Raw genomic sequence first — 16,048 nt, forward strand, 5'->3', positions numbered from 1 at the left:
CAGCTGGATCTGACACACAGAGAAGAGAGAGAGAAAGACAGAATGAAACAGACCATGACCAGCAGAGAGACAGAAGTGTCCCCTGCACCTTGAAACTGGTAGATATGGAGGAGTAGTAGAGGAAGAGAGGGTTTGTATTTATTGTGACATAAATGATATTGAGTTCCACTTTATGTTCTACTGCCCTTTGACCGACGTCAAAGACTATTTAATACGCGTGAAAACCTAGATTTGATATGGTTAAGTGACGCCGAGAGACTTGGTTGGATTTTTGAACACAAGATATTTTCACTGGCAGAATATTTAGAGAAAGCATGGGACAAACGGACAGAGAACAGATATATGTGAGGTATATTTATTTCTGTTTTGGCATTTTCTTTTCTTTTCTTTTCTTTTCTTTTCTTTTTTATTGTTATGCAGTCTCCAGTAATTGAATGTGGTATTGTTTATTCATGTTTGGTGTCTTATAATCCCGTAAGGGATGGGTCTTTTTGACAAGACACGAAAATAAAAAATCATTCATTCATTCATTCATTCATAAGAGACAGAGACAAACAATCAGTAGAAAGGATTCCATTACAGCAGTGTTTGTCAAACTTCCAGATTTCAAGGTCTCCCCTTTAACTCTGACAGTGTACAAATGGAACCAAATGAACCCGTCAGGGTCGTTACAGACTAGTATGGGTCAATTTAGACCACCCTAAAGGAACCCGGGAGCGACAGTTCGACGTCACATTTGTCCGGCGCTGGTGAATGCTAACTTGGTGAAATGCTAAGCTGCCGACACTGGTGAATGCTAACCCGGTGAATGCTCACCAGGTGAATGCCACTATGCCTAAACCTAACCCTTACCCTAACCTCAGTAAACCTATGCCTAAACCTAACCCTAACCTTTAGTCTGACTAATGGGACGTCGAACTATTGCAGTGTTTCTCAAACTTTCACTTTTCAAGGGTCTCCCCTTAACTCTGACAGTGTACAAATGGAACCAAACGGCTTCATTTGGTTCCATTTGTTCACTGTCAGAGTTACAGACTTGTATGGGTCAATCTAGACCTTTGCTTCCCACATTTTTTCATGAATAAAAGCAATGATTTTACTAAGTAATTTCAAGAATAAATAAAAGAAAAAGTCTAAGAAATTCCATACAATTGAAAGCATGTAGTGGAAATAGCCGATCTACAAGGTTTGAGAACCACTGGCGTGTATGGCAGTGGTTCCCAAACGTTTTAGCTTCAGACCCAAAAGAGAAATTAAAACGTTTGCCCGGGACCCCAAACTAGTGAAAACAGCAGATCTACAAGCTCACAGCACGTTGCTTCATGCCACGTTGTGAGCTTGTATATTGGCTATTTTCACTACTTCTTAGACATTTTGTTTTATAGTTCATGGAATTTGTTAGATTTTTATTTATTTATTTTAATAATGAAATTAGCTTACTTAGAAAAATCCTGGCATTTAGTTGTATTATTATCCATGGACATCTTTGGGGGACTATTTATTTATTTATTTTAAATGTTTCAAAATAATAATAATTGAAAACTAAACATAGGAAAAAAAGTAAGGGACCTGTGGTCCCCAAATTATTTTGGGGAGGTCCCCAGATGATTAACTTAATGTGCAACATTGTTTTCTCACTCAACAATAAACAAACCGACAGGAAGTTTAAGTGTATAGACGGTATCTGCACATGTGACAATTTAAGGACTTTTTAAAAACTCTAACATGACAAATTAAACATTGGACAAATTGTCAAATATTAGAGGCAGAAATTGTGAAAATAGTCTATCTACATGCTCACAATGTGCTCACAACGCCTCGCAACGCGTAGATCTGCTATTTTCACAATAGAACCGTGTTATACAAAATGTAATGCCTCAACTCTTAGTGCTCGTCAGGGTGAGGGGGGTCCCCAGTTAAAACAAAACCACGCCTCATTTCATTTACCTGTGACTGTCGGACAAAGATCCCGTGGTTCTCCTCGCAGGTGAAGTAGCGCTTGCCCTGCACCGTGCCGTCGTTCTTGCCCTTGGCCTCGTCCAGGATGACGCCCACCCACTTCCCCGAGGCGAACAGCGTGGTGCCGATGTAGGCCACCGTCCCGCGCTGGCCCTTGCCGATCACCTCCACCAGGGAGCCCACCTTGGCCGGCCGGCCGCCCCCGTCAGAGCTCATCCTGCTGCTACCACTGCTGGTGGTCTGGGGAGACACATTGATTGATTGATTGATTGATTGAAGTACTTATTAGAAGTTTGCATAGGAAAAGGTACAGTTTCATGACAGTACAGTTCACTGGTGCAAAGTCAATTAACTCTTTTACTGCTTCGAACGTTAACGCTCGTCCCAATACGAACGCTCGTTCTTTTACCTTGTTTGAGCGCTGTAAGCTGATGAGGGGTCGCGCGGGTGTGTACAGTAAGAACAGCTCCCGTAACGCTGCTCTCAAATTGCCACCACACATAAACAATAATGGATTCCCAAATCACTTCATGGCTGTATTCTGTGGACCTGATTTAGAAAACGATTTCTATGCTCTGAACGACGGAAAGTGAGGAGTGCCATTTCACATTCATTCCTTGCATAAGGCTTCCCCCTGCCGTCAGTTTGGCTACAGACGTAATTATGTGTCGATTAGGCCTGTGTGTGGAAATAATCCATAGATAATTTTCTATAACGTCGCAAAGGTAAGCTACTTTTTTATGGCACCAGCACAAATAAATAAATAATAAATATGGCAGTAGAACTGTTAAGCCCTCATCAGAGTCTGCGGTGAAGAGCCTATCACCGCAAATTTTAGGTGTAAAGCTATCCACCTAAAGTGAGAAAATAAGGGGAGGCCATCATAGAGAAACACTACAAATTCACGCCCAAAATTGAAACAGCGGCCCCACTTCGGGTAAGGGAGAACGGTGAACTGCAAGCCAGCCCATAGAAAGTCATTGCAATTCAGCTGTGGTTAGCCTAATATTAAAATAATCCTACACGAACTGAAGACTATATTGATTTAAATAAAAATATGTTTTCAAATGTATGTCCTGACCCTGACAACATATCTTCTTGTTTTCTTAATACATGATGTGTGTCACGTTTAATTTGCCACTTGAATGGGTTACCCATAATGTTAACAGAGAAGAGGGGAAACGACAGGCACAGAACCTGTCGCTTTTCAGTGACATCACTGTCTTTTACTGCTGTGCGTTTATGAGCGCCGACTTTGAAGATCCCGACTACAGAGTGAATTCTAACCCTAGAACACAATAAAAATCGCTATGGCCTCAGTAGTCAACCACTGAAATTATTATATTTCACTATGCCTCTCATTGGGATTGCATTGGCAGCTGCAGTTCACCGTTTTTCCTTAATGGAAGTGGGGCCGCTGTCACAATAGGGGGCGTGAATTTTAGGCGCCCGTGTGTCTCTATAGTCACGGTGAAGTCCTATCAACGTGACTGACTGGTCTAGATTGACCAATCAGTGAACGGGGTGATGGGTCGATCTGTCTGAAAGTAAAAACAGAGAGATGTGTTGGGGTTCGCGGTGGATAGCTCTTCACCGCGAGAATGTTGTAGTTTTATGACTTAAAAAGACTACACCGCGGTGGATAGCTTATCACCACGGTGTCTACTATGATAGGGGCTTTAAAAGGATACAGTAAGTAAAGCTCAGGAAAGCACAAAGCTTTATTTACATTTAAATCAGACAGATAGAAAACAGTATCATGCAGGAGATATCATCAGAAAACAACTGTTGTAAAATACAATGCAAAATAAAAGGTATTTACAATAGAAGGGTCAGGGGGAGGTACAGTACGGTTAGGCTAAGTTTACTGTTACCAGTTTCCAGTAGCAGCCGTCTGTATGTGGTTTTTCAGAGCGGTTTTAAAGGAAGTTAGCGATTTACACTCCTTTATGTGTACAAGAAGATTAACGGCAAGTAACCAGTGTTGCGATTTTCTGAACTTGAACTATGGCGAAAAATGTCTGTCGACTACCTTAAAAACGACTAAAAACTGCAACGAAGCTATGATGACTAAAACTAGGGAAGTAGTGGAGAAGAGATCCAGTAGAACTAAGTCATTTTATTGCTTGATTGTGCTCGGGTTGTGAGCCTGTAGAAACTAGCAGATCTACAAGCTCACAACGTGCCCTGCTGTGACATGTTGTAAGCTTGTAGAAAGTCTATTTTCAGTGTAAGTGCAAAATCAGTCATTACGACGCCATCGAGGCCTGCCAAAATGCATTGTGGTCGACTAACTTAACTGTAGGTTTAGTGGACTAAAATGTTTTGATGTTTAGTCAACAAAAACTAGACTAACACAAAAATATGGCAGATGACTAAAATACGACTACATGGAATTCCATTCAAAAGTTCTATTCAAAACTAAATCAGAAATTGCTGTCAAAGTCAACACTGGCAAGTACCATGCCATTTATTCTTGTGTGTTATTTACAACTTTTTTTGTGTCCTGCCTTTGTGGATGGAATGGGAGGGAGTAACTGAAGTCGATAGGTAACGAAATGTTGCGTGTTAGCGTGACACAAGGACGTGACTCATGGACACGAGGTGGACGTTTCCATACTAACTACGGCCTGACGGTCACAATAACCACAATGTGTAAATACTTGAGGGTGCACCACAGTAGTACAAGTACTTTAGGCAGGTATGCTGCAATGCTGAGGCACCGTTGCTCCATGATCATGAGAAATTGTTTGGAAAAGCTTTCACAATGGATACAGTAAAAATGCAGCAACTCACCGCCAATAGAACTCATGCAGTTCCATTCTACCTCTATTAAAAATCCTCTGTGGATGACTATGTGTGGATTTCCCAGACAAATGAAATGCCTTGTGTGTGTGTGTGTGTGTGTGTGTGTGTGTGTGTGTGTGTGTGTGTGTGTGTGTGTGTGTGTGTGTGTGTGTGTGTGTGTGTGTGTGTCATCAGTACTAAAACATGGATGCTTCCCATTCAGTCAATGAATGAACACATGTTCATTATGTGTGAAAATAAAACTGGTTAGTGTCATGCCCTTCTCATTGAGCTACACGTGTCCGCGCACATGTTTAGGAGGTGAAAGCTGGGTCTAAGCTAGGTTGCTTGCTTGCTCAGAAAGTTCATTTGCAATTGTAAGCCCCTATATAGCACCATTCTACGTATAGTCACAAAGTGCTTCACAATCAAATAACATATCAATAAAATGACATGAAACAAACTAACTAGAGCAATGTGGGAAATTGTAAGTATGGTTGACCTCAATGCAATATGACCTGAACTCATCATGACCTGAGGAATCCGTGGGGTACTGAAGAGAACATGTCTATACACCGAGGGTACTCAACAGGGGGTCCGGGACCCCTAGGGGGTCCTCAGAGTTACTACAGGGGGTCCTCCAAATCTTCCAATCCTTTTCATATTTTATAACAACTTGAACCCTAGTGTCCATATTCTGAGAACTGTAGCTAAAGATAGCAGATCTACAAGCTCGCAGCGCCTTGCGCTGCGAGGCGTTGTGACCTTGTAGATCGGCTATTTTCAGCAAAGAGGTTTGGTGTAGAGGGGAAAAAGAGCACACTAAGTACAAGGTGAAGGGTCAAGTTTATTAAGTATTGACAGTTCAAGTGGTTAAATATCTTAAAACACAAATTGACATGAATCCAAAATACACTGATGATTGTGCTGTCAAACGATGAAACTATATGGAATCTATGAACAGGTTGTGGGGGTCCCTGCTTCACCTCTCTCTCAACTACGGGGTCCTTGGCCTGAAAAACGTTGAAGACCCCTGCTATACACAGTGCACCTCATTACATTTCTGGCAAACTTACAACTTACCACACCCACACCGGCTGATATGATCAATAAGGCCATCACACGCTTAGCACTCTCAATAATAAATGACACTGATCCTCCTCTGTATCGCTACTTCCACCTCATGCCATCGTTGACATATTTGTCAACTTTATCCTTAAAAAGAACATTTATAGTGGAAATAGACGATCTACAAGTTCACAACAGGCGTTAGAGCGATTAGACAATCATGTAATAATTGTGACAGGCCTATGCAAACCATTGCTCTCTTTCACAGTTTGCTGACTGTCTCTCAATAAAGGCAGACAAAGAAACAAGAAAACATAATATATCTCCATTGTCACTCTCTCATCATCATCATCATCATCTCTCAAGAACAGATGCAGAGCGGGCGCTGTTTTTCCCTTTTCTTTGACATTATCACGTGTACCACATTCGGTGAGTTTTGGACAAATATATAATATTTAAAAAGGGTTTTGAAGACAATGTTATTGACAGGAATGGGCTTGGCTCATTCACAGCACAGGTGTATAAATGTGGCCCACGAAATCCAATCCAGGGACTAGTGTAATTTTTTTTTTTTCTCTATAGTGGCTGAGACAGAGAAGTGTGGTAGCTATTCATCTTATGGATTCTGACATTCTGAGAGTTACTTTTATGGAAACGGACTAAATGTGCAATACACGGGGCGCCCGCTGGCCTAGTGGTCAAGGCGCATTCCACATACTAGGCTATGATGCCTGCTGGCGTCGCCGGTTCGATTCCCGATTCGCACGACCTTTGCTGCATGTCATTCCCCCATCTCTCTCCCCATTTCCTGTCAGTCTACAATAACTGTCCTGTCAAATAAAGGCATAAAAAGCCCAAATTAAAAATAAAAAAAAACACACGGGGTCCGCTTAAATATGCCGACGGGCCGCTGTTCCGACTAGCGTCGGCAGGTTAGTTACTTTTCACGGTTACTGAGGTTAAGTTTAGGGTTAGGGTTAGTTTTAGTGTCGGAATACCGGCCCGTTGGCATATTGATGTGGACCCAATACACACAGGGAAAAAGTATTGCACTAAAGGTTTAATAGATAATATGTCTTGAGAAAGGTATGTGTACGCACACGATTCCTGATGTTAAACTTGCAGGAGTATTTAGGATATAGTAAGGTTAGTAACTAATACAGTAGCAGCAGTACCAATAGCATAATTGACTAGAGGCACAGATACAATGGGCTCTATTATGATCCAGGTCTTATGCCTTATGCCTTAACTTCTTTGCCTTTTTTTTTACTATTTTGGAAAACATTTTTAAATACTTCAAATGCTGATCTACATCTGCACGTTGTGAGCTTTCAGATCAGCTATTTGAAATATAAAAAGAATATATGTCTATATAGTAAAAAAAAAAGGCAAAGATGTTAAGGCACAAGGCATAAGACCTGGAATAGAGCCCAATATGTTGTATCATTGTCAAACAGACCCACACACCTGAAGTCTAAAACGATGCAGTTCCAGGTTTTAGATTTTCAAACGCTTGATCGCCTTCGGTTTATAGTCTCTGACACTATGAGGGACAGCCAGCACTGCTTGGTCAGGGACCCACTGGTGTGTTCCAATTCACACCTCATAAATCCCTTCTGTCACATTTCACAGACCATTCTATGGCAGTACAAAGCAATATCATAACATAAATCAATTCTGAAACAAAGAGAAACACCCACATTCTACATACTGTACTGTAATTGGAGCAGGGGGAAAACAGCTACTGTAGCTCCAGCTCTAATATTTGGTAATCTAATAATTATTTATTATGCAATTGATAGCGCTGTCCCAGAATCAAGATGACTCAGCAGAACCGCATTCTTCATGTTATCACAGAATAAGTGATGATGTTCTGGCACAGTCCTGTGCATAGAGCCTAATGTAAACAGAGCAAGAGGAGGGAGGGGCCTGTTGGGTCACAGAGACTCCGCTGTAATCAAAGCGCCACAGGTTCGATGCCTCGTGACGCGTTGTGATCTTGTAGGTCTGCTAGTTCCACTATCTTTTTTTGAGAATGTGTGAAAATATATGAACATTTGTCAACATGGAAACACTTATGACGATTATGACCAAATAATTGCGATTATGTCAAATGTCAGATTAGACGATTATGTAATAATTGTGACAGGCCTAGCCTCGGCCACACAATCCCACTTCAGTGGTGGTCACTCACCCACTGCATAATTAAGGAGTACATACTGTAACTATACTCACCCACAGGGGCGTCACACCAAATTCTGGGCCCTGGGTACAAGGATTCACTGCGGGCCCCCCATGAATGTTAACTATTGAAAAATAGCAGATTATACAAGCTCACAGCGCGGCACCGAGTGCCGCGCTGCGAGCTTGTAGATCTGCTATTTTTTGAAAAATCGTGAAAATGTGTGCAAGAAACCTATGTCAAGGACCCCCAAGATGATATGGATTTGGCCACGGACCCCGATCTCAAAATATTTAGTTCCAGGGACCCCCAGAAGCAAAATTTGAGTTAGAAATGTTCGCTTAAAAAATACATGTATTCAAAGATTTTCACACATCTTCACAACGTTTCAAAAATAGCAGATCTACAAGCTCGCAGCGCGGCACTCGGTGCCGCGCTGTGAGCTTGTATATCTGCTATTTTTCAATAGCTAAAGTTACTAGGGCCCCTCCACCTTGGGCCCTAGTAACTCAGTCCCACTTTCCTACCCCTTGTGACGCCCCTGCTCACCCGCTGCATAAGGAGAATAGGCTGCATACTGTAACTGTACATAGGAATGCTGTGACATAAAGGAGCATGTGTTTTCTCATTCCTACAGCGTGAGGGTCATTACGGCCTGGGGAACCTGGGGAATTTTAATGACATTTAAGAGGAGGAGCTTTTGGAAAACCTCAAGACTCAAGGCTTTAATCCATTTAAGACAGGAACTCCTTTTGGGGTACAGTATATATGTACTGTTTGTGTATGTGTGTATATATATATATATATATATATATATATATATATATATATATATATATATATATATATATATATATATATAAAATCAGAGTAAAGCGCAATTGGGGGCACGGTGGCGCAGTCGGTAGTACTGTCGCCCTGCAGCTAGAAGGTTCTGGGTTTGATTTCCGCGTGTTCTCTCCTCCACGTACGTCATCAGTGCCCGTACCCTAGGTGAGGTTGGCGAAAGGGCCTTTCTGTGTGGAGTTTGCATGTTTCCTCCGTGTCTCCTAGGGAACCCTCACAAAAACATGCAGTAATTAATCCTGGTCTCTATACTGCCTCCCCCTGGGCGCCTGAAAGGAACTGGTTGGAATAACGTGTTCCTTCCACGCGCTACGTCCAAACCGGGGAAACTCCCCCTGTCAGGTGAGAAGAAGCGGCCTGCTCACTCCTCATGCACTGAAGGAAGCATGAGCTCAGCCCTCCCCAGGTTGGCAGAGGGAAAGCAGAGCCCAGGATTACAGCTTCGGCAATTGGAAATTTGGGTTACAAAATTGTGTGATAAAACTTTACAGTAAAGTGTCATTAGAATTGGCCTAAATGGGTTAAGAGTTTTATTGCGACCGTAGGTCGCATTTACTACCAAAACCTCCACGGGCTGTCCGTGGCTGAGTCAGTCAGTCAGTCAGTCAGTCACACTTTTGCCCTGCTCATATCTCCACAACCGTTGCCCCCATCCATGCCAAATTTTGCACACACACTCCTTGACTGCCAAACTACAACCTCCAAGGACCCCCGGAGCCCCAGGGACCCCCAGGTCCCTGGGGGACCCCCAGATGTAAAAAATGACCAAATGTGCTCACACGTCACACGTCACACTTTTTCCCTGCTTATATCTCCGCACCCGTTGACCCGATCCATGCCAGATTTTACACACACACTCCTTGCCTGCCAAACTACAACCTCCAAGGACCCCCGGAGCCCCAGGGGGACCCCCAGATGTAAAAAATGACCAAATGTGCAAAAATGACCAAATGACCACCCCAACGGGGCTGCTCAAGGGGAATTCCCGGGGACCACCGACTCCTGGTGCTCCAGAACGGATGCAAAAGTGGTGGCGCCCCCAGTGGAGGACCCCCTGCCACTGCAGCGCACATAAAATGCCGTAACTCGGGCTAGGAGCGTCCGGGAGAGCCGGGGCCGGTACCTATTCGTCCGCCAAGGCAACGCGGAGACCCCACCCCTCATTTCTCACATGGCCCTATTCTTGCGCCACCTTCAGGCCGATTTTTAAAACACATTTTTGGACACTGCTCCTACAGTTTTTGCCCTAAAATCACGAATATCACTACACAGCATGTCTACACTCATGTCATCAACATGGATCAGGAAGATTTGCCCTATTTGTGGAGATAAGCCACCTACGGTCGCTTATCTCCCGATTAGGGAGTCTTACTGGTTGTGTTCCTCACCTAATAGGCCTATCAGCATCGACCTAGGAAAGGTAAACTGAAAAAAATGTAGGGCTACAACCTGAGATGGGGATCTCTAGGAGACTTAACTAACGTGTCATTACTCCTCGCATAATCTCTCAAGAAGACACAGTAGAATCTGTCACTGCCCTAAACATGTAGCGATGTTGTCGGCAGGAATAAAAACAAAAGCGCGCGGGAGGAAGTGGTCTAAGACAGGGGAGGAGCCAAACCGAGTTCCTGTTTCAACACAAACCAAGCACGGGACCGCGCCTGCTCGCCTCGCCGCTCCTAAACTTCTCTGCGCGTCCAAAACAATCGCCCGCCTCTCATTGAAAATTAATTACCAGGACGCGGCGACCGCACCCGTCTGAAAGCCGCTTATAACAACGTCTTACATATTTCATGTTAATCACGTCAAATATGACGAAGCATAAAGCATTCATGTTATGCTCAGTTTCACCCATGTGGCATGGACTGGCATCATGAGTAGATGTCAGCCCGTACTGTTGTACACGACCTGAATCGCTCTAGATTGCTCAGGCTTGTTAGCTTGATTAATATTCATGACTTGAAAAGCATGAGCTATTCTATCTTGTATGAATACAGAACTCCAATGTCTTGGGTTGTCAGAGAACTGTACATCATCAGGGGGAGGGCTACAGTAGAAATGAGGCTCTGAATGACTTTAATGCAACATTGTCTGTAATTTTTGTGATTTTAGATGTGTTTTTAAAGTAAAATGATTTCAACATTCCTTGGTCTACGTGCTTTGAGGAGGCTGCAAAGCTCAAGCACATCTGCCAACCATAAGAAAAATGTGTGTGTGTGTGTGTGTGTGTGTGTGTGTGTGTGTGTGTGTGTGTGTGTGTGTGTTTTATACAATCCATCAAACAAACACCTAAACATTTTGATAAAGATGAAATCCAGGGTAGAAGATGTACCGGTAGCTAAAATCGGTTTAACTTTTGTGTTTGATGTGTTTTTAGAGCCAACCAATACATAAAGTCAAATACAAATATTGTGTCTAAGGGACCTAGGGAAATTTATGGAGGGGGGTCACTGGAGGAAAATAGGGGAGGGTCATGTCTTTTTAGTTTTAGTTTGAGGGAGGGTCATCAAATTTTACTTTGAGTCCAAGGGAGGGTCATCCAATTTTTATTTTTAAAATGAGCCCGGATTTTATATGCATATTTTCTTTACAGCTTTCCTGAATAATAGTACAACAATAGTCATTGACACCCCTCCGTTGCTTATCTTGGTTTTTCCCAACAGCTGGGCTATTGAGCCTTTCCCATTGTTCCTTCTATGTGTCAATCATTTAGCTTGGCCTATCCAGCCAGTAGGCGTGTGCAGTTTCTGGCCAATCACTGACGCTCTTCCTGGCAGCGACAATACTTTTAGTCAGAGGGAAAAGTTCAGAACACAACAAACATGGCGTCTTACAACATCAAGAGAACAAATGTGCGTACTAAAAGTTACTTGGATCACAATTTAAGAGCTTCGCTGCAGACCCTCTCTGCTGAGGAGAGTCTTGTCAGACTCGAAACTAAATTAGAGAAGAGCACGGACAACAAGAAGATCAGAGGGGTTAGGCAAGTCCTAATGGAATTGCGTGTGTGTGGCTGTTTGGATTTTGATTTTGGCTTCGAGGTTTTTTCGTCTTTTTTTCTTTCTCCACCACAACGGGAATCTTTTAGGGATAGTCTCATTGATGAAACATATGGCATCCCTGTTTTAATATATAGGGTTAAGTTCGGCCGGCAGTGGATCATCTTAAAGGATGGCAGTGTTCCAATGGAAAGCATTTTTCTTCACTTTCACATTTGCGTATAACATTTCCCAGACAGATAGATGAAGCGGTGAGTTTACAGATTAAACATTCATAGCCTTCTCCTAAGTCCTGTAACATCATATGATATAGAAGTGGTAGCTTAAGTTCTAGAGTTCACTTTTATTCACTAAAATGTTATCTGTGAAGATAGCTCAGTGCATTAGTCGCTGTGCTAACGATCCATTCGTCCCGTGGGGCCGCCGGTTCGAGTCTCATAGGGGGAGGTGAATTTGCTTTATTCATGTTCTCGTATATAGTGCTATTATTACTGCAGTTGCGTTTATGAATAAGTTTATGTTTTTAGGGATCATTTTACTCATGTATAAAATGTTATGTTTTAGGGGAGGGCCATCTTCTTTTCTTTTTTTGGTTGGGGAGGGCCACTGATTTTTTCCCACATACAGAGGGAGGGTCATAGCATTTTATATCAGGGCATATACATTTCCTCCAGTGACCCCCTCCATAAATTTTGTTCTGTCCCTAAGCTAAGTGCTGTGGGTTTAGGCTACACATACCACTATAACACACTCACTAGGCTGCATCTGTAATGAAACATTGGTGGAATACTGCAGTGTAGAAATACTCAAGCCCGGAATTAAAAATGTACTTGAGTAAAAGTACAAATGTAGTGGTATCAAAATGTACTTCAAGTGCCAAAAGTAGAAAGTACCCATTGTGTGTCCCATTGTGTCCCACATCAAGTTTTCAAATGTATAAAAAACTTTTGAAAATAGCAGATCTACAAGCTCACAATGCGTCACGATGCGACGCATTGTGAGCTTGTAGATCGGCTATTTTCAAATGCCCGAAATGTGAAACTAGTAACTAAAGTGTTCAAATAAATGTAGTGGAGAGAAAGTATAATATTTGGATCCGAGATACAGTGGAGTAGAAGTAGTGAAAATTGGAAATACTCAAGTAAAGTACAACTACCACAAAACTGTACTGTAGGTACAGTACTCAAGTTAAATATATTCAGTTACCACCGGCAATGAAACATTCATTTATGTTTAATACAATGTTCGGTCCTGTTGGCCACGCGCACAGAGCAGAGGAGGCCATGCTGAATAATGTATTGCCACTCTACTCTTACAACACATGCAAACCCCACCACAAGACTCAGGAGAGCAGGCACTTCTACACAGTCAAGAAGACTGTACAGCAGGTATATACAGTATATGGCTGTTTCTATAGCCCTTCCAGACTGGTATGGGAACAACTAGGCATGACGTTTGAGTAAACCGATATCAGTTACATAATAATCTTGGTCTATTCTTTATACATACCTTACCCCTTAAATATGTAATCTCACCATGCATTTTTGTCTAGTGTAGGCTACTTTGTGAATTATCAAACAAGTCTTTTTTTTAGAGGTGAGAACCCTTGAGTGATATATGCGATAGTTACTGGAGACTTTATTACATTGGAAGCATGAAGCAGACCTAATGCTGGGGGCAGCCCGCTGGCCTACCGGTCCAGGCGCATGCCACATACTGTAGGCTCAGTGTAGCCTGACAGCGTGTCACAGGTTCGAGTCCCGATCCCGGCTACCGTTGCTGCGTGTCACTCCCCAACTCTCTCTCCCCATTTGCTGTCAGTCTACTGTCCTATCAATAAAGACCTGTCAGTCTACTGTCCTATCAATAAAGACCTGTCAGTCTACTGTCCTATCAATAAAGACCTGTCAGTCTACTGTCCTATCAATAAAGGCATAACAGAACATATCATAAAGTAGAGCCAACGCTGAAGGAGAAGTAACCTAATTCTGAGGACGGACAGTGATGTCATCCTTCCCGGATGATGTTGAGGACGTTGCCTGAGTCAGAGACAGATGGCAAATAGGAAGTCTTCCCGGTTCCCGTGGAATGACAGTCCCGTGGCCGTGATGACAACAATAGCCATGTAGTTCTGCAATTTTCCTGTTGCATACATTCCAATTTTAGCAACGCAGGAGGAGGTCAGCACAATTAGCATGAAGGACCAAACCCCAGACATCACAACAATGTCTAGCCCCGGGGGCATCTGAGCCAAACAAAGAAGCAACAATTCAAGCGGAGGAATGCACAAGCCAAACCGCGTCATTCATCGATCCATTCATTCAGCCTGGAAATCGACTATCAGGCAGACGCCACAATGATAGCGAACCAAATTCACCAGACAGAAACGAGCTGGCGCACGGCTCTAAAACGGCAGCAACCCGACGCCAACAGTCTAGCCGATTCAGTCACGCGTCTTGAGACGTACGTACGCGCACATCCATCCCAGACTCTCTGCTGGGTGCGCTACAGCAATGATGCACTCACCCGGGTGTATGTGTTCCTCCTAGTCTGAGCCATAATCTTCCCAGTCGCCGAGCACCTCCCCGAGAGGTGGGAGAGGAGAGCGGCGCTATCAGGATAGAAGTGCTGGCCAGACACGAGAGGGCTGGCCAAGACGAGAGCGGAGGAGAGAGAGGGAGGGGACGGGGGTAGTTTCAGGGATGCTGTCGAGAAGAGGCGCGTCTCTCCTCGTCACCGACGACACCACATCCCTCTCCTCAACACTGGCCTGGGTGGGCTCTCAAAACTTCCTTTCCTTTTCTCTTCTCTCAGCCCCCCGCCGGACACCAGAGAATCCCTGGAAACCTGACTCTGTCAGGGAGGAACAGGGGGAGGAGGACGGGGTGAGGTTTAGGAAGAGGGGAGGGGGCTCTCTCTCTGTGTCTCTCTCTCTCTGTGTCTCTCTCTCTCTCTCTCTCTCTCTCTCTCTCTCTCTCTCTCTCTCTCTGGGCAGGTGCTCCTGTTCCACGGTGCCTCCGGAGCGCTTGAATGGAGCAAAGGAAAACAGAGCGACGAGAGCAGGGGATGAGGGGGGAAACTAAGGACCAGGGTTAGTCTGCTGGCTGTGAGAGTGCATCATCTGAGCGGTAGCACTGCGCTAGTGTCTGCACCGGCTCCCTTCTGCAGGAGGGAGTGTGTGGCTTAGGCCCCGGCCAGCACCACTGGGCCCTAAAGCCCTCCATATTAAGTTCCATTTTGACAGCAGCTTTAGCACCACACTACACGACACTACACCGAACCACACCACACCACACCACATAAAAATATTTACATTTGCCATTACACAAAAGTACCCAAAAACAAACTGACCCTTTTAACTGTGATTATAATACAATAGCAATTTGTATTACAACTATCATAATTATAATACACTCTAATGGATTATAACTGTCTGTGATTACCCCCAGGTGTAAAAAATGACCACATGTGCAAAAATGACCACCCCAACGGGGCTGCTCACGGGGAATTCCTGGGGACCACCCACTCCTGCTGCTCCAGAACGGATGCAAAAGTGGTGGCGCCCCCAGTGGAGGACCCCCTCCACTGCAGCTCACATAAAATGCCGTAACTCGGGCTAGGAGCGTCCGGGAGAGCCGGGCCCGGTACCTATTCGTCCGCCAAGGCAACGCGGAGACCCCACCCCTCATTTCTCACATGCCCCTCTTCTAGCGCCACCTTCAGGCCGATTTTTAAAACACATTTTTGGACACTGCTCCTACAGATTTTGCCCTAAAATCACGAAACTCACTACACACTATGTCTACACTCATGTCATCAACATGGATCAGGAAGATTTTGGAAAAACACATTTTTGCCCTATTTGTGGAGATAAGTGACCTACGGTCGCTTATCTCCCGATTAGGGAGTCTTACTGGTTATATATATATATATATACTGTAAAGTATTAACGTATTACTATGATAACTATAATACACTGTAATGGATTATAATAGTGGTTATAACACAATATAATCTATTATCATGTATTACAACTATATCCTGGTGGTCTAAATGAAAAGTCAGTGAGTGATCAGTCATTATGAAGTGTTTGGCCCCGTTTCCTGTTTGCCTAGCTCAGACCTACTCTGGATTGGATACCTTTTAGTACCATGTATAGTACCACTTCTTTCACACCACTCTACCCAGATCCTTGTAAGCACAAGTG

At 43.7% G+C, this 16,048-nt stretch overlaps 1 protein-coding gene across 1 annotated transcript in view; it reads right to left on the reverse strand.

Annotated features, from left to right (window-relative positions):
* The window catches only part of LOC308305772 (dynactin subunit 1-like), a 121,103-nt gene that overhangs the window by 99,705 nt on the left and 5,350 nt on the right, over positions 1 to 16,048 (reverse strand). Inside the window, exons 2-3 of the mRNA XM_080750641.1 lie at positions 1,948 to 2,199; positions 1 to 9 (exon numbers count right to left, since the gene is read on the reverse strand). The exon at positions 1 to 9 is cut by the window's left edge and continues 70 nt beyond it. Coding sequence (XP_080606767.1) covers positions 1 to 9; positions 1,948 to 2,175 — 237 coding nt within the window. The 5' untranslated portion in view covers positions 2,176 to 2,199. The remainder of the gene's footprint in view (positions 10 to 1,947; positions 2,200 to 16,048) is intronic.

This window comes from Nannobrachium achirus, assembly GCF_963921795.1.
Source record: "Nannobrachium achirus genome assembly, chromosome: 20".
Taxonomy (NCBI): domain Eukaryota; kingdom Metazoa; phylum Chordata; class Actinopteri; order Myctophiformes; family Myctophidae; genus Nannobrachium; species Nannobrachium achirus.